This window comes from Hippoglossus stenolepis, chromosome 15, assembly GCF_022539355.2.
Source record: "Hippoglossus stenolepis isolate QCI-W04-F060 chromosome 15, HSTE1.2, whole genome shotgun sequence".
Lineage (NCBI taxonomy): Eukaryota > Metazoa > Chordata > Actinopteri > Pleuronectiformes > Pleuronectidae > Hippoglossus > Hippoglossus stenolepis.
Window position 1 is genome coordinate 21,845,319 of NC_061497.1, and position 20,007 is coordinate 21,865,325.

General features: G+C 42.6%; 1 protein-coding gene across 2 annotated transcripts in view; it reads right to left on the reverse strand.

The window, feature by feature from the left end:
* The window catches only part of doc2b (double C2-like domains, beta), a 99,008-nt gene that overhangs the window by 46,472 nt on the left and 32,529 nt on the right, over positions 1 to 20,007 (reverse strand). For both annotated transcript variants that reach the window (XM_035177662.2, XM_035177661.2), the window contains exon 2: positions 3,799 to 3,878. In XM_035177662.2, the coding sequence (XP_035033553.1) occupies positions 3,799 to 3,878 (80 nt within the window). The remainder of the gene's footprint in view (positions 1 to 3,798; positions 3,879 to 20,007) is intronic.

Consider the following 20,007-nt stretch of genomic DNA (forward strand, 5'->3'; position numbering starts at 1 on the left):
CATTATTATTATTGCTATGCTATCACCGTAGATTATTATTAGTATGTTGTATGTCCACTATAATGACCATAAATGTATTTTGTAATATTAAACGTGTGTTGGATACAGAGGATCAGAGAACTGTACTTATTACAGTTTCACTGAGCTGAGACCTGATTACAGGAGCATATTGAACTTTACTGCTCAGTGGAAGAAGCATCAGGTTTCATTATGATATATTTACCTAAATTGAAATATCTATTAAGAGCAAACAGCCATTAACCGATTTAGATCTTCCCTGATACTTTATTCCATTTGATTGACAGATACCAAGATAGTCCTCGTTGCCTGCAGCTGTAACTTTTGTCCCCAAACATAATCTGAGCGTCACTGTAACGTCTTTGGCTCAAATAGGTGCGAGTTTTCCTCCCGGAGCAGTGAATTGCTTGGTGGGATGGATGTCAGCGTGTGAATAAACAACGCTCACTGTGACATGTTAAAAACCCCTGTGAGATAACATGTCACAGGGTGTTATTTCATAAACAGTCCTCCGGGACACGGAGCATCGATGTGAAAGGATAAGAGGTTTGAATCTTTCCCATGAGGGTGAAAAACTAAAAACAGGCTCTCGCAGCAGTCGTTTCACTTTGTGAGAGTAGCTTTCATTTAAAAAAAATAAAAAAAACGTGAATCATCAAACTGTTGTGAAGGATTTAATTAAATCAAGTATGAGTCTATGGGCTTTTTGTCCTTCTACCTTTCATTAGTCCCACTTACAAATTATTAACAAGGCTGATTGACGAGTGCGGCCGGCTAGAAACTCACAAATGTTTTACTTTACGTGTAAAAATGCTCCACTGAGCTGTTGTGAATATTTTCATGGTTTCACAGTTTAGTAAAATATTCGGTATAGAACAAGCACAACATTTGTAGAACTGGACCCTTTCCTGCTTTCAGCGTGACTCACGGTAAAACTGGGTCTGATCCAGAAACCATCGAAACACTCAGTCCTTGAGCCGTCCTTGTCTGGTGCATCCGGAAAAGCAACAGATCTCAGAGCTAAGAGGTAGATATTAGTTTGAATGAGAAGTTAAAAGGGGAAACATATCAGAATCAAACCTTTTGCCCCCTGTGTTTTCAGCCAATTCCTACTCAACACTTTAGAGACAATGCCGGAGTCCAGGAAGCAAAAAAGGGGCAATTTCAGAAATGCTGTTGAAACTCTACGAGACAAATTTACTCCAAGTACTCAAAACAGTCCCAGAGTGTTTTTAAACTACACCTATTATCTTTGAGTGTGAGGTATAGGAGAGTGTTATTGTTAACAGTGACAAAATCTATATAATCACACGGGAAATGGAAACAAAAAAAGTTCACAGGACCGAAGGTGGAGCCTTGAGGGACCCCACAACTGATACTTGCCAAAACAGGATAAGACATGATCCGTATTTCCTGACAAGTTGACTTATTGTAAGAGAGGAGGCGCAGACTGATCTATTCAATTAGGTCCAAAGATAGACGTGAGGTCTGCAGAAAGTAAAACAGCAATTAGCAACACACCAAGAGTTCAGAGGATATTTATATTTACCCTTCCGAAATCTAAATGCCAGTTAACCAAGGAACATTCCCATCTGATTTACATCCAGGGCCTGTGTGTGTAGATACTGTGGAGGTCGGGATGATGGATTAATGAGTAATGCGCCCACACACACTCACTATTCTAATTCTACCATTTTCTTATCTCCAAAAAAAACTATTCTGCTATTCATATATTTCCAGCAAGTGGAGATGCATACAGAGATCAGCCCCTTTGCATTCCTCATATTCTATCTTTTAGAAATTTAATTCACTTGAGTTATTGTTCTTTGCTGGAATAAGAATCAGACCAGTGGCCGATTGCTCCTTTAACATTTTGTTTTCTTAAATGATGTTTTCCGACCTTTTGTCAGTTTCTGCCACTGAATACAGATTTTGACGCCTGTGACGATATATAAGCTTTGTACTTATGAGCTGTTACTGTTGTGTAAAATGTAAAGTCCTGTTTGCATTGTACACTATGAGCACCACACCAGGCCCCAGCCCGAGTCCACAGAACTTCCAAGTAAACTTCCTGTCCCTGCTGTGTAAACCTCTCATTCTACCCAGAGCCAGGGTCCATAAGATCTAATTAGAGACATGATTAATCAGAGAACACTCAATTACAGTTACTACTCAGGCGACTGCAGCTCTGGAAGCCGGGCAGCAAAAAAAAGATGCAGTGGTTTGAATAAGTGCTTTGGTAAACAAATTAAATCATGGAAATTGGAAGATACGGTATTTGAGAGAGAAGAATCATTTTCTCTGCTCGGATGCGCGGCAGACGTCGAGGGGCAGAGTCTTATAGAGAATAACCTCCATAAATCAAGATGGCCCGACGCCTGCTCTGCTGTCCAACTCTCCTGCCAAGGCTGGCTCTCTGATGCCCACTCTCCTCCGTACCACCCATTCAGAAAGATAGATGGGAAGAGTTACAGCTGCCGACAGCAGCCGTGGCTGACAGATCCCTCACTTCATCACCACGAACACCGGAGCACATCACAGAGGACAAACACCCCTCAACTCAGACTCACTGTAAATTAACTCAAAATTGGCTCCGTATTAAAATCAGATACGAGTTAGTTGTCGCTGCCCACCTCCAATGTGGTGGATGTTATGTTGATAGATTATTTATCTCAGAATTCATCGATTCCTCAGTGTTTGTCCACTTGGCGTCTTTAAACGGCTGCAACATTAATCCGTTCTGATCGAGTGCTGCATGATAAGAGGATACTGAAATTGTTACCTTTGGGGTTTTACTAGTATAAATATTGAATTTGTTAGCAGCATTGGCAATAGAGCTTTTTTTTAAACACATAGACTATTAATATCTATATTTTAGCACTTTATTCAGGTGTGCACGTCTCAGGCCAAAGTGTTATTGAAGAGAATTCATTATAAAATCAATACATTTAGTAAATTATGCAAATAAATGTTAAATGTTGTTGAAACTGTTTCCTGCATCTTTAGTTCAGCTTTACCCAAGTTCAACGACCACCATGGAACAAGATGGACGACATGACGCCGTCTCGATCACCACCTGTCTGCGGTATAGGTCATACATCCCGCCTCCTCCATGTTAATGGATGGGACACGGACCACACAGTCGTCATTTTAAACCGTTCTTATCACGCTGACGATCACTAGATGAAGATGGTGGCATTCACACCCGGGGTATTTTAGCTTCATTTAGGATTAGTAGAGTGATAACAGTGTCACAGTAAATCATAATTTGTTAAGAAACCTAATTTTTCCCCACTATATAATTTTTTATCCTTCAGATTTGGCCGGTTGGTTGACGACACGTTCTTCTGCGGTGTGACAAACTCAAAACACATATTTCTTACTGCTACACAGACTTTTACGAGATGGAAATAGATGTAAATCTCACGCAGACTGTGGGATGTGTGGTTACTCCACAGCCTCTTTGTGCCAGTGTGTGTGTGTGTGTGTGTGTGTGTGTGTGTGTGTGTGTGTGTGTGTGTGTGGGCGGACACGAGAGTAGGCTGCTGCTAAAGTGTTCATCTTTGACAGTTGTCTGATTGAATCTGAGAAACATATTGAAGGGCTGTTAATTGATTTGCATTGATTTGTCTGATTGGCGAGGTTGTGATGGATGTTTGTACGATGAGATGGATTCATTTAGCTGAAAGAAAAATAACTGCTATGAACAGTTTGCTTGTTTCAGTGTTCTTGTTGTGAGTTTAAAAGCTGCAAATCAACGTCATCGTCACAGTGGCTCACCTTGGCTTTGTTAATGGTGCAGTTTAGTGCATTGTTCTCCTGGTCGTACTGCAAACTGAACTCCAAGGTCCCCAATGTGGCTGCAGAGACAAAGAAGAAAGACAGAAATTAGCTGCTGGAAAAGACGTCTTCCTGCTGCACAAACAACTTCGCTGGGGAAGAGAAAGGAATCCAGCTATCCGGCCCAGCTCGCTAATGGTCCTCATGGGAAATTTCCTGGTGTTAGTAGCGCGGACATGCAATTAAAGCCTCAATAATCACCCTAGAAATGGACATTTACGGAAAATTAATGATCAGGGTTTTGAGGTTTTTCGGCTTCAGAGTCTTTTAGTCGTGTAGAGACATTAAAAGCACAGTTAGCTCGTAATCTAAGTGGTCATCAGGAGAACTGGGGAAACCTCAGGTGGACTCTTTCAGTCCGGTCCAGTGGGCAGGCGACGCCGAGAGTCGCAATCAAGTCCACAGCCGTTTATAAGCAGCTCGTCTTTAAAGTGGTACAGTCCTGACCTGTTGATCTTTACAGCACGACACGAGATTGAAAGGAAAAAAGTGAAAGTATCTTATCTGGGGAGCACAAAGAGTTCTTATCTATCCCTTCAACAGTTGTTGAGATATTAAAGTCCAGTATCTAAAAACCCTGGAATATAAAATTATAAAAGGAACCATTCACTGCATCATCCCCACATTTTAGATCACGTCCACTTGATTTCATTTTTCAAAAGAACATAAAACACGGAGGTGGTGAAATATCTTACAAATACACGCAACTAATATGCTGTTCACTTTCCATTTGAATATCAAAGTGTGAGTAAAGCAGAACTAAAAGCTGCCACACAAAGCTTCAGAGGCTGCGAGGCCCTTTGAAGACACACGGCCTGGTTTTTATATGTTGCGCTCGTTGAAATGTTTTCATCCTAACAACATTTCATTAGTCCAGGAGCCGAGCGTCCCTCGTCACTTGGCATTTTGAAAAGGACAAAGGATGAGATGATGCCATAAAGTGTTACAGTCGGCCGCTCGGCACCGCGCAGCTTTAACAAGACGCAGTAGAGGAAGCGCCGGGTTAATTACAAGCAGGGGTGAAGTGAGTTTCACTTTCAGACTGGGATTTAAATAATGGGGAGAAGGAGGAGGAGGAGAATAAAACAGCTGATTGGACGAAGCTCCAAAACAGAATCAACTGAATAGATTACAATTTTTTTTAATTATATTTATGATAAAAAAATAGATATATTCAACCTATGTGACACTTTAATTATGTCAATACATTTTTTCCAATTTGACAACTTAATTTTACCGCCTGATGGTTTCAAATTTGCTTTGATGCTCTTTGATGCCGTCTTCACGCTATATCCACCTTTTACTGTCGATTTCTTCAAGCAATAAGAGGAGCACCAAACTTTAGTTTTCTTATTTATGTATCCAATTAATATCGCTTTGGCAAATCTCCTCTTAAACTCCAAACACCAAATCACAGGATCTAAAACTTCAAACCTCAGGAGTCCTGACGGTGCTGTGTGGGAAATAGAAAGTCTGCCTTCTAGTAATTTGCACAACATAAATTAAATTAAATTACAAATCTTAGAAATCAACAATCATCAAATTGAATTAGTAAAACTGATAATTTGGTTATTTTTCATTTGAGATTTGTGTTTAACTTTTGGTATTTGTTAAATTAGGTCTTTGGTCTGCAAAGTGTAAAAGTCTTAAGCCATGTCACAGAAAAACTAGGTGTTTATTTACATATTACACATGTCAGACACACACACAACACACACACACACACACATGTAAGACCTGTCATTGGATCATGGTAACATGTGGCATTCCCTGTTAATTTCTGCTTAAGTGGCGTCATGAGTGTTTTTGATTCTTTTTCTGCTTCTTCCGATGTTGTACTGATATCACATCAAGGTTTTTTCCAAACGTGTACGCCGGGTACACTGTATTTATTTAAAAGTGCAGAAAGCTCAGCTCAGTTTGAAGTGGTGGAGCGAGAAGCGGTAGAGCAACAGAGGTGAAGAGGTCAGGAAGGCGGCAGCCAGCAGCTCCGGGCCCGGGAAGGTCAACGCTTCGATGTCGCGCTCAGAGAAAATTTGACGGCTGTGATGAATGAACATATCAGGAAACTTCGTACAGTGTTTTTAAATGACAGATACTGTGGTGAAGTCTCTAATTATATGCTTGAATATTTTACGAGGTTTGATTTCTCGGGGCCTCAGACTCTCCGTCAACTTTACTACTGTGAACCTTGATGAGATGCACCATCGATAACCTGTTGGCTTCCAAACACTAAATTACATGAGTCTATATTCATGATGAGAGATGTCCTGAGTCTCCGAGCAAGCAGTGAATAAGTGCTTGTGGAGAGCTGAGCTCATCAACGGGGATTGAACGTCTTGACCACTTTACCCCCAACACACACACACACACACACACACACACTTGCAGATCTAAATACCACAACAGACCTCTTTGTGTATTTCCTGTAAAATAATGTCTCCAGAGTGAATCTGTAAAAGTTGTGGCTCCCTTTTCTCTGCAGATTTAGATTTAATTCTCCGATATGTTTCCCAGAAAGACAAACGTTGTTTCCTAGATGAAGCTTGTCCTTTGACAACATTAATATTTGATCCACTGTAACCGAGCCTCAGTTCATCTGTGTTCGGGGGGGGAACAGTGGGATGGTATTAGGCAGTTTGCAGGGGGTGCTCGTTGTAACACCATGTCGCTCTGCAGCTGCATGAGCCATTTGGGGAACTGTGGGGTTCTGCCCAGATCAGCTCTGTGAGCCTGACAGGAGAATAATAAAGTGGAGTCACTTCATTTTTCTCCTGTCGGAGCCGTATTTCCGTCTTGCTGTGCAGCCTAATTTCCGTGGAAATGTGATGTGATAGATCTAATTCATCCTCAAGTGACTACTTTACTGTGCCGAAAGCAATAATTACCACATTTCTGCAAAGAAACATATGTTCTTTGCACAGAATTGACTAAATCACTTTATTTGTGCTACGTCTGGAGTTTCAACATGAGCCAATTTGCAGAATATACAGACGAGGCCGGTAGAAACAATGTAGTGTAAAGAAAAATGCAAGTTTCCAGTCGTTGTTGGAGGTGAAAAGCTAACTCATGCATCAGGCAGGAGAAACCCAGGAAATTAACCAACGGACCAAACAGAGAAGAATCATCAGGGAACGAGCCTGGAGCTTTAAAAGGAACAAACAGAACTGTGAGGAAACACCAGGGAACAGCTGTAGAGACTAAACACACCAGGGAGGTGGAAGGATGGTTGGGCACACACTGCAAACGATTAAAAAAAATAAAACAACTCCAGTCCAAACAACTGAAAAACAAGTCGACAAGAATTTCCACAAAAGCTTTTAAACGTACGATATCTAACTTCGGCCACTAGAGGTCTCTCAATCAACCTAGTTTGATGATGTCGTGAGGAAGTGAGGGATCATGGGAGTTATTGTCCTCAGTGCCACTGTTGATGAAACGGTGCAAATCATGTTCACAGGTGAGGTGAGGTATTCAAATGTTAGAAGAATAATCTCGATTCATTACGAGTGATTATTCAAAATATTGTCCGACCGGCTAACTGGTGTCAGACGTCGTGAGAAGTTACAGCAGAGACGGACGAATCCTCGACCGAAATTAAACGAAGGAGTTTCGTGCTTTTGAACTTTGTTGAAAACATTCTCAATAATGTAAGAACACAAGTCGTCAAAATACATAACAAAAGGTCTAGTTGTCGTCTTTCTGTAATAAAGATTTGTTTCATTATATCTGCTTTACAGGAGCAGATCCTGAAAAGGAGTTTGTAGAGAACTATTTGAATCAGAAGGAGCTCAGTTACTCTCAGACACAGTGATTTCAGATTAAAAGTAATTTCCAGGAAAGCGACATGTTAGAATGATGACAAATGAAATCAGCTTGCAGATGGAAGCAGAGCGTTTGCAGCACGACGCCACACGAGTGTGTAAACTGTGAGCAAACATCAGGCGACGCTCTGAGAGGATTCCGGTGGAAGATCAGCTGGATGTGGATGTTTCCCAGGGAGAGAAAGTTATTAAAATATTTACAGCGTCATCAGTTTCTGCACAAAGTCAGTGGTGCCCCGCTGTGCGTGATGATTCATGTGCTGACACAACTCACCGCCTGTTATCGCAGCCGTTGCTTGCAGCAACATTTCGAGGCGGACGCATTGACCACGATGGATCGGCGCTTTTTCGAGTGACACGGACGGAGCGTCCTCCGGGCAGGGCATTGATTAAAAGTCGGCCGTAAAAATATATCACAGGCTTCTAACAGTTTTGAAAAACCAGCCGTGCTTGTGTAGTTGTCAAATTGTCAAATTACCTTCAAATGGGAGAATTGTATTTCTGCTCCAGCATGAAAACCTTGAAACTTATGGATTTCAGATTTTTTCTTTTGCTCTCTCGCTCACTCGTTGCGCAGACATCGACGTCTGCTGTTGACAAAAGGTGATTTATATTTGTGCCTCGCTGCTTCACCTGGTCTTTCTTTATTCCTTTATGTATCTGAGGCTGATGCTGGTCAATCATGTGCATGTGTGAGTATGATGATCGATATTTTTACAGAAAGCAAAGGCAGAAAAAAAAGACACTCAAGAGATGTTGAAATGAATAAAAGTAGATTTATCCAAACTAATACAAAAGATGCTTTGTTCCAAGTTTAGTTAGTAGTTTATTTCCATTTGGTAGTTTCCTGTCAATCGTCTCCACTACAAATCGACTAACATCCAACCAACCCAGAGTATTTATATATATATTGTTAAGGCCATAGAGATCGTCTGCAGATCAGAGTCCAGGCCACTGGTTCCCCAGCTCATCAGGAGCAGTGGGATGCAGCTGGGATCTCCGTCAGCTGGTGGGAATCAGCTGAGGCTCCAGGGTTTGTAAGGACGTTTGGTTTCCTGGTTCAGTTGCTTGTTTGCTGTCAGAGGCTCAACACCTTCAGTTGCTTCTCTGAGTTTGTGTTGTTGGTTTTGTTTCTTCTAAGAGTTTGTCATTTGTCCATTTTCTCTGTGACTCCCACTATCTTTTGGTTTAGGTCCAATTCTCCTGTTATTCTATCGTTTTGATAGATTTAGTGGGTGACTTGGCTTTCAGAACCCAAGGACCTGTTTTGTTGCAGTGCTTAGTGTTCTGTTAGTTTCCCCAAAGCAGGTTTTGGGTTTCTTAGAGGGGGGGGGATCTTTCTTTACTCCCTAAAATGTTTATTGTCATCAGCCCCAATGATGCTAATGAACAACACAGTTGGTTCAAAGCAGTTCAGTCCTTGAAAAGCTCCAAAACGTATTTTTTAAGGAAAGAATTTATTTGGCGTGTGCTTTTGCACATTTTGTCTGGTCCATGTTCCACCAATGGACGAAGCATGGTTTATGACGTGGTTTGATCAAATTCAACAGACATCCTGGGGTCTTGGCAAAAACAGGAAGCGGACGATACCAAAGCAGATCAGCCGTGAGTCGCATGTGGACCGGTCAGTAATGTCCACTACAGTGAAGAATTGGGGGTACAGGGAAGAAACTGCTGATCATACAGATTCACACGCTTCCGCCTCATGCGACAACACAGCCGGGCCGAGAGCTATTTGTGGTCACGGTTCACTCTCGTGGCAATAACGGTGTTAAAGGAGCTGGTGACGGAGACGCAGCTGACAGGGACGGGAGGTTCTCAGAGCGATGACTGCCGTCAGAGTGGCCGACACAATGCTCGGGAAAGAGGAGCGCCACGCCGGCTCCATTACTTTCCTCCAGGCTAAACTGCAGAGGCAATTCTCCCCCCCCCTCGAGTGAGGCTGACCGGGCCGTCACCTCCCGGTTCATGATGCACCGCACCGCTCTGTACATTTATCCTTAAAACCTGGTCTCTCTCTCTCTCTCTCTGTCTCTCTGTGCTGAAACATTCAGGTAAACCCACTGCAGACGTGGGCTTTGTGAGGGCAGCTGAACTTTAATATTCTCTCACAGTCTGACTGCTGATCAACAGGGAGCAGCCGAGGTTACGGAGCCGGAGAGGTGTACAGCACAGTGTGAGCACCGCCAACAGTTTATTTCCTGGGCTCGCTCAGGTGGAATAGAAGCGCAATTACGGTGCCATTACCGCTAAATAGCTCAAAGTCAAATTGCATAAATTGAGTGCGAAGTGATTCATCTTGCAAACTGGGTCAAACCCAGAGTGACTTGCTCATTATGGCTGAGCTGGAAGTGAAATATTCAATAAAGAACAGAAAATTTGGGATTCATGGATTCTACATGCAAAATAGTCGATTTTATACATTTACATTTGAGTTTTTTCGTAGAGTATGTAAACCCTCGTGTTAAGTTTCTTACCTTTTTGTTATAACCTGAAGAAACTAAGCTCAGAAAGTCCAAAATAAACAACAGCCCTCACATATTAGCATTTAAATGAAGTGTTGTCAACGTGTGAGCAGAAACATCGTTTTTTTATACAAACTTTTAGCTCCGTTTTGTTCTCCACCAACCCCCTGTCAACAACATGAGTACTTAGCCTGTTAAATATTCTGTTATCTTCACTAGCTTGTCTATAAACATACACAGAGGCAGTTTAGTCACCTGTTGCTAGTTTTTGTGCTAAGCTACACGACCAGCTGGCTTCATATTTTACTGACTAGTGTTCAGACTGAATATAAAGATGGACGACAAGTGAAGCCAAAACATATTAAACACTCAATGGTGGCTGGTTGCATTATAGGGCATAAATCCTGCCTCCTCCATGTTAGCCTACAGGACTTTACGTTTTTTAAGTTGTTCTTTAACAGACCGATGTATGTTCAAGTGTATAATTTGTAATTTAATCCTATAAAAACAGGGTGAAACATCATGAAACCAGCACAAGATGGCCGAAACCTGTATCCTGGATAATTTGGCTTCGTTTTCGTACATTGGGAGGAAGAGGAGACATCCTCCATCTATATATATCTAGAGATATCTATATCTATAGATATAGATATATAGAGATATCTATCTCTATATATATCTCTCATCTCTATCTCTCTATCTCTAACTATATCTCTCTCTATCTCCATCTCATCTCCATCTCCATCTCTCTCTCTCTCTCTCTCTCTCTCTCTATCTCTCTCTCTCTCTATCTCTCTCTCTCTCTCTCTCTCTCTCTCTCTCTCCATCTCTCTCTCTCTATATATATATATATATATGGTCATTATTGGCACATCAGACTTGAGAGTGGTATCAATCTCCTCATTCTCCCACCGGTGCACATTTGAATGTTTTAACTTTGAATGTTTAAACTTCTCATGTGCATGTTTCTTCAGAGAGCCAGGGGAGTCCCACAATGCACCTGTACTGCAGACGGAGAGATAAATTGCCCGAGTGTTAATTTGTCTGCCTCTGTGACGCTTGAATGAGCAATTAGATCGCATGCATTGTTGCAGCCTCTCGTTCTGCTCCTCTCTTCAGAGGGAGGCTCTCTCTCTCCTGAGGGGAGACGGGTTTCTGTAAAAGACGTTTGTTTGTTTTTTTGCTTTTTATCACAGATTTCACGTCTGAAAAAAAAAAACAGGATTTTGACACGGATATATTTCAGTTTGCTCTTTACCATGTAATCTGTTGTCATGAGGGAATGTTTTATGAGACATGACAGAAACTTCCTCTGACAGGGAAACGATTGGAGCTTGTGACTGCTCACATTTGCATTTTAATGAGAAATAAAACTTGGGGGAAAACACCGAAGCATCTAAATGCTTTCGGATGGAGTTCATATTAATTCTGAACTTCCTGCGTGTTTTGACAAGGGGACATTTTGTTTCGTTGATGTAATGACAGCGTCTCGTTGTTTTGAACATGTGCTAATTATGACGGCACATTATGTAGAACGATAAACTAAACTCTCTCCAGGACACGCAGGCAGCAGAGAAGGAGCCTCAGGCAGCAGGTAGAAACACATAACGTCTAAATATCTAAACAGAAATACATTCAACACATTGGCCTGATTATAATTTACAACAAATAAAGTTATTATATTGGCTTAATTAACCTCATCAACGACAAGACCATCTTGAATTTACAGGAGAAATATTATTATTCTGATAGTTTTATATATATTTTTAAATTCCTGGCAACAAAGCAAACAACTCTTCTTCGGTAAATCCCATTTACCAGATTATTGCAAAGTGTATTTCACTTTTTTAAAATTAATGTCGACAGGAGGAAACTCAGTAAAATTGTTACTTACAAAATCATCAGCATCTAAGCAAACAACCAATAGCTGATATGTTTTAATGTTTTACCATGTGGGCTCTCACGTACTTATCAAGATACTTAGACAGCAAGTTTTTTTAAATATAAAGTACATAAATTCTAATACTGTAAGTATGAAGACTTACAGTACTTCCTGGCCAACAGCCTGATTTCAGTACTCAATAATATTCCAGTGACTATGAAACGACCCAAACTGACAAAGAGTCACCAAGTGGGAAGAGCACATGAATCCAGACGTGTTTCTACCAAATGTAATTTCCTGTTTCAATATAGAAACGCATCAGTCTCGCAATTACGTTTCCACACCACGCGCCGATGTTATGGAAAACAATTTAGATTTCCTCACTGGTGAATTATGTTTGGTGCGGCAGAAAGCTCTGACCCACTGATACCGTGAGCCTCCGCTGCTGCTGCTGCTGTTACTATGGAAAATGAATCAGTCAGAGGCTCAAATAAGAGCTGTGACTGAATTTGTTCATTTTACACATACTATCTTCCATATATGATAAATTGTTCCAACATCACAGTAAATTAAAGTTTCAGATTTTCACGGTTTTCTCTTTAAGCATAAAATCATCAATTGAGAAACACTTAGAATTCTAATACAATATTTCATCGAAATGTTGCTGTAAAGTTAAATATTAACTGAAATTTAGCACATTGGATTCTGTAGCTACATCTTTATTTTACGACTATGAAAAGAAAATTGATAAACGTGTAATTTGATCCACTCCAATGTGCTGATGCTTCAGGATACATAAACCAAACACAACCTGTAAGTCTCCTGTTTTCACGTCACGTCCAAATGACAAATCTCCAGGTATCAGCTGCTGCTATATCTTTGATTTGTTTTGAATATGTTTAACAACGTGACGTCAGGCTAGCGGCTAAAATTAGCTTTTTCACAGCAGAGTTCATGTGACCCATAAAATATTCAGCGTATGTGCTCATGTGAGCGTGCATCACAAGTGTGGAAGCAGTGAAGTGTGCGTGCATGTCAGCACACGGTACGTGATCATACGTGCGTGGTAGGTAAAAGACGGAGGAAGGCGAGGTGTAGGTCTGTGCAGCTCTTTTCCCGATGGCTCGCTGAACCGTGCTTGTTTAAGCGAAGGCAACAAGTGTTGGTTTACGCCCTCTGCAGCATCCGGGGTGATGCAGCAATCACCACAAGGTCTCTCCAGCGTTAACGTTTCACTGAACGCAGGTTGTTGTTTGTGGGGTTTTTTTGCAGCCTCCCAGAGAAACAACTACATTTATCATGTGGTCAAAGACCTCAGGCAACCTCCGGGCTGGTGTGGAGAGTGAATCTGAATCAAAGTCGGAAGGAGCTTGTCATTTTTACAGCGATGGAAACCTTCAGGAGCAAGGAGCGGGCTGGAGTGGATGTGTTGTTTGTGTAAAGTGGCCTCTTGCACAGAGTCATTGAGCCGGGTTTGATTTGTGACTCCCAGGCTCCGAGTCAGAGCAGAAAATGCTCATAAGAATCTCACTTTGTTTTATTTTAACTGGTCGATATGCGTTTGGGAAAGCACTGACGATTAATGTTGTCTTGTGGGGGCCCTAGATCAGATGGTGCTCAAGGTCCTGCAGCTTGTTACTTCAAACCTGGCATTAAAATGTGTCTCCACATACGTGTTGAGGGACCACTCGTGATTCCCTGCTTTACATGCAAATGGACAACGTTTCTGCACAAAGAGCAAGTCATCATGCTTTGATCCTGATTGGTCCATTGTCGATACGTATGTGTGGTGCATGTGAAGCCCGGATCTGAACCTCTGTGACCTGTTCTCCTGTTTGAAAGTCAAGAGCTACACTACAGGCACGCTGGTGCTTTCTGCTGAATGCTAATGTCAGCATGCTAACCTGCTGGCAATAACAATGACGCCACGCTGATGTGGAGGATGGTAAATGTTCACCGCGAGTACAGGGCGTGTTTGTTCATTTGCATTAAACACAAAGAACAGCTAATGATCAGAATGTCATTAGTTTGGTGTTAAACCGACACATTGAATTCTGGTTGTGATGCTGGAAGAGCGGCACGGTGGTGCAGTGGTCGTCTCACAGTGAAAATGGTCCAGGTTCTTTTCTGTGGGGAGTTTGCACGTTCTAATTTCTGCATGTGTTTACTCCGGCTTCCTCCCACAGTCCACGGACATGCACATTGGAGTGAGGTTAATCGGAGTCAGTTCAAATCGACTGCAGGAGTGAATCTTTGTTTTCTATACGTCGGCCCAGTGAAACGCTGGCGACCTTTCCAGGATGTTCATCGCCTCTCCCCCCCCTCGGAGGATGGAGCCGTGTTCATATCGAATGGCAGGATGGATAATGCTGTTAGATGAAAAGTTAAAAGGTTCGCCAAAGTTAGTTCATCCTGAAAGGAGCATGAGTTTCAGTCTCGTAGTTGTCGGGATAATGGATAAACCAATGAGGCTCTCAAAAGACTTTTCACACCACATCTTCAATCTCCTCTGTGTCTCGGTCTATAAAGCTCCGGCCTGCTTCGTTCAATACGTCCCATGGATTTCAGCTGCAGACTCATTTAGAATAAAGGTCAGCGGGTTTTGTATTTGGATGGAGGCTGATGCTAATATCAATTATTTATTAATTATATCCAGGAAATCCTGTTACAATAAATCAGACCAACGGCGACATGATCTCACTCCGAGTGGACACGGAATCCATTTTCAGGCCGGATCCTTGATTTTAATAAATTCTGTTGATTCGACAGGTGATAAGCAAAAAGATCTTTGTGTAATTACTCTGTCGTTATGAAATATTAAGGGTCAGGGATTTTGTCCAAAATGTTGTCTTTGGGTTTTCAGAAATGTCCTCGCCGTGACCTTGGCTGCCAGGACGCTTAATTATTCCCTCCAGGTTGAGGCTTTTACAGGGAAAGATTATAGTCGTCTTTATTTATGAAATAAATGTCCAGCTGCAGTCTGTGCCCTCTTCCCTCCTGGCTGGAGGAAGTGAACTTAACAAGTGTCCAAACCTGTGTGTGGGAGGAGCGTACCGCTGCCGGTGTATGGAAACATGAATGAGATCAGTGATGGCTGAAATGAGCCCAACTGAGAGAATTACTCAGATAGATTTGCCAGAAGTCAAACAACAGTTTCTTCTTCAACTTTAAAAAAAATGAGCACCTGCGTTATTACTCCAGATTCACCCGGTGTCTGCCCGGTGAAGCGTAACAACACAGTTACCAGTATCAGTGAGTGGAATCAATCACTTTCATTTCCATAGAATTATTATCACTGTGTTTATTGATTTAAAGGAGAGTGACGCTCCTGCAGCTTTGCAGGGATCTGTCTCCTCCTCTTTTCTCTGCAGCTGTTTTAAAACCATTTAACATGAAACACTGGGATCACTGGGTGATTACAGGTGACTAATTATATGGTTCTTCTTGAATCCAATAGCATTGTTGGGGGGTAAGTACACTAAAAGGTAAAGAACTGCAGTTGCATTAACTCAAATTCACAGAGCTTTTGTTTCATACACAGCTTCTCTAACTCTCTCACCCACACACTCCTCATCAGAGGCCATTTGTTCAGTATCTTGCCGACCGGAGGAGCCGGGGATCAAACCGCCGACCTTCCAATTAACGGACGACCTGCTCTACCTCCTGAGACGCCGCCCCTCGTCACCGGCCTGCGTAACTCCTCGATGATATTGTTGTCACACACACTGTGCTAATCCACTTACGGGGGTGAGAGGAGAGTCCAACATCCCCGCGGAGTTAAAAGTCAAACTTCTGTCCGAGGCCTCGACGGATAAAACACATCGTTTTTGTTTTTTCTTTGGGGGCGAAACTTTGCATTTTTATTCACAAACCTGCGAAGACGGGAGTCGGTGATGAAGAGCTGGCAGCCTCCCCCGAGGGAAGTTATCTGTTCCACCCTGCCGTACATTCACTGGTGCAGCCCACTGGCTTAGACAGGAAAGAAGAGCTTTTTGCTTCCCTTCCCCCACCCCTTTGTGAAATGAAATCTTTGGACAGAACTGACAACAGAACGAAGGGAAGGAAAAGCTCTTTGATATGAAATGACACCTGCACACGAACAACTGCCACCTCTCGTAGTCAGAGGGAATCTGTTTGCTGAATGTATATCAGCGCCGGTAATGAGATTATGTTGATGCCGCACAGACGAATCCTCGGTCAGTCAAACGCTGAGGGTTTAAAAATAAGGCACGAGACGCTACAGAGTCCATATTGCATAAAAAAAAAAAAACACAGCAGCAGTTAAGTGCGTTATACATCAGCTGCTTCGGTGAAAAAAATAAATCATCACATCGACATTGTGATGAGACGCTGAACTCCCGCCGTCTCCGTCCTTTTATTAAAGATTGAATGAAATTGCAAAGCAGCAAGCGATGGGCAGGAGGCAATATGCAAGAGGAGGCCGAGTTCAACGTGTCTCCGAATGGGAACAAGATTTGCACAATGGGATTTTTTTTTTCCCCCAGCAGCAGAGTGGAAACACTCGGCGTGAGATCCTGTTGATTTCAGACAGATATTTAGCTCCTGACTTCACGGGGCCAAACAGCAGGTGTGGCGATGATGGACGACCCCGCGGACGTCGGCTCCACTTTCATTTGGGCTGTAATTTATTTCAATGTAGGCTGCGGGGCTATTGTATGAACATTTATTGAATGTCAGAAATGTTTGATGATGAAGACGGGAGAAAGTTAACATGAAATATGAAAGAAAAGGCCACAGGGCGGACGAAGCAGTTTTCCTTTTTCCTTTTTTAAAAAACAGTTCAGATATTAGCTAGTAGTTGAACAAATGATGACGCTTCAGGCTGAAACTCATTTTTGTCTTTTTTACTGTAACTATAAAAATAAATGAAAAACGAAAAATGACCAAACTCTTCATTTCACCTAGATTATTTCATTATGTTATTCATAGCGACTTGTTTATGGGCAACGTTCATATCCTCTCGATTCGTGCTCGTCTTCTGAAAGCTTACAATGGAACTCATGGGGGGGGGGCAGTGGTAAATTGGAACACTGTCGTCTCCAATCCGGTCGGTTTTGCCATTTTTATCAATCATGTTAGAGAATCCAGCGCAAAGAAATCCCTCCAACACCTCAAGAGCTGTGTTTAGATATTAAAGGACTCTGGTCAAAAGGTCAAATCTGGTCTTTAACCAAAGTGTTAAAAGAACGTCTCTGACCAGCATCAGGCACCGTAATGATTAACAGAAGAAAGGCCACGTCGTTCTCTCGTTTAACCCTCGCGGTCGAATCTCTGCTGAACTTTGAGACGTGCGTTTACACCGTTAACGAGCCGCCCTGACAGCGCTGACCTTTTGAGGGGATGTAAAGATATACGGTCCAACACGGAGGAAGCTGTAACAGCTGTGCAGCTGTGGCTCGGGAGGTTGAACGGGTTGTCCACTAATCACCGAGTTCAAACCTGCCCCTCGTGTCCACGGAAACATTGAAGAAGACACTAGAACCAGAAGTGCTCACAATGGTTCGGCCACAAATATGAACTTTTAACACAAAGGTGTTGCAGTGATCATTTTAATTTGTGACCATGGACTGTCAACAAAGATGGACGACTCAGAGGGATCCAGGTCCTGTCGATATGTGCTCGACCAATCGTGAGTCACTCTCAGCTGTCAGTAATGGGAATAATTACTACTGAAATCCAAATTTACCAGGAAAATGAACCCTTGAGCAAACCATCTTTTGGTAAAAATGTATTTCACAAGTTTAGTGTGGTCCACGTCTTTCCACTAACATGGAGGAGGCAGGGTTTATGACCTATACTGCCACCAGCCACCAGGGGGAAATCAAGGCACCTTGGCTTCATTTTTAGGGAGCAGTCATATCAAACCATCTTAATATAAACATGGTTTATGGTTGTGAGCCGGTAATATCAACCTCCCAGTGAGTAGTGCTAATGTCACTAAACATCGAGGAGCAGGTGATTAATCGAAGTTTCTCTTCTCTAGTCTCTAAAATGTCGCGTCGGACCGAACGACTCCCGGAGCCGAGGGTGACAAAGCTCTGCTGCCTGGTTTCCATTAGGGAGATGTATGTTATGTGCATGCTAAAGACTCCTGAGTGTTTCCACACTGTGATGTACTGCGGCGAGGAGTCTGTGTGATGGAGCGCTGCTTGATTGATGCGGAGCTTCATCTTTGTGTGTGATCAGCCTGGATGTGGAGTTCGCCACCGCAGCCGAACAAAGAGGAAACATCAAGAAACCGCATCTGCGTCGTATCGTGTTTTTAAAATCTTAAACTTAGTTGAGTATCTTGTTGTTTATGTTTCCTGTACCTTCATATATTTTGTCCACGAGCTGTTTTTGTCATACGTTTTATCTTTAGCAGTAGTTTTCATGAGCAGCTTCTAGATTGAGCCCCATGACAATAGGAAAATAACTAGTCTTTCATAAACTGGAGGGGATGAGGAATAAAAAAAACATGAAAATGCTAATATTTTGCATGAAAACCACTCAAACCACCAGCGATGCAGATTGGCAACAGCTTTTCCAATAAATGCTTTGAATATATTTGTTCAGGCTCATTCTTCATAACTTCATATTTCCCATTTTACACTGCAGAGGAAGTAACTGCCTCGTACAAGAGTCGATGCTACAGCCACATCTGAGGAGGTGAGAGCAGTTGAGGCCGTCACGACCTTAACCTTTGACCTTCAGCCAACAAAATCGAATCAGTTCATCTTTGAGTCCAACTGAACATTTTCTTTCCAAGTATGAAGAAAATCCCCTCGAGGCGTTCCTGAGATGTTTGCGTTCATAACACCAACAACATGCTTTGTAGGTCAGACGTCGACCTTTAACCTTCAACCACCAAAATGTAATCAGTTCATCCGCGAGCCCGACTGAACCCATTTTGAAGAATCGCCCTCAAGGTGGTGGTGAGATGTTCAGAAGAAGGGAATGGTATCAAATAATATAAAATAATAATGGAAATGTTCAACTACTGTGTCAGTTTGAAAAAAATATAAACTGGCATGTGAATTAATTGCATGAATAAAAAAAAAACGCCCACGGTTAAAGACCTGTAGTCAAAGAACAAGCAGCGTAAACATCGCGTCTATTTTCAGAGGAGCAAACTTTCCCTGTTTATCATGTGAGGATGAATTATATATCTACTGTGTGTGTGTGTGTGTGTGTGTGTGTGTGTGTGTGTGTGTGTGTGTGTGCAGCTGTCTGTCCTCTGTCAGCCGCAGTGATTCCCACCAAGCAGTGGATCAGCCTGTTTGACAGTAATCTCATCTCTCTCTCTCTCCTCATGTGTCTTTTCTCTGGCTCGTTGTCTTATCTCAGCATCACTGTCCACGTTGTTGTCCATCACGTGCTTCTGTCCCTGCAGCTGCAACATGTTGGCTTCATCCCCCTCGTGTCGCTGAGCCCTGGACGTTTTCCCTTCCTGCGCCGTCGCTCAGACACGATCCCTGATTTAGTGTCTGCGAGGGTTGATTGGTTTGTTTGGTCAAAACCAAACGACCCGAGGGGCTCCCTTCGCCAGAGGCCGGTTTCAAGTTCACTTCATTTTGCTTTTATAGCTGCTGCCTTCAAGGACTCAAACCGGGGCCTCGTGCAGCCAACTAACCAACCATCAATCACAGGTTAGAGTGGGAAGCGGAGCAACAAGTGACAATAATCTACTGGCCTTGACTCCGAGGAGAACAGAATTCAATTTTCTGTCCGAGAAAATTAGCCGAGTTGACCCGAACCCGACGGGCATTGTGGGAGGCGGAGCCAAATCCCAGTTGACGACAGGTGAGAGGCGGGTACATCCTGGACAGATCGCCAGCGTATCCACAGTAAACCCACACAGACACAAACAGCAGGGATTCAAACCTTGAAGATCTACTTCGCTAACCACTCCACCACCGTGCCGCCCCTTTTTTCCACCACACACCATTCACACACCGCCGGCACAGCTTGTCAGGGG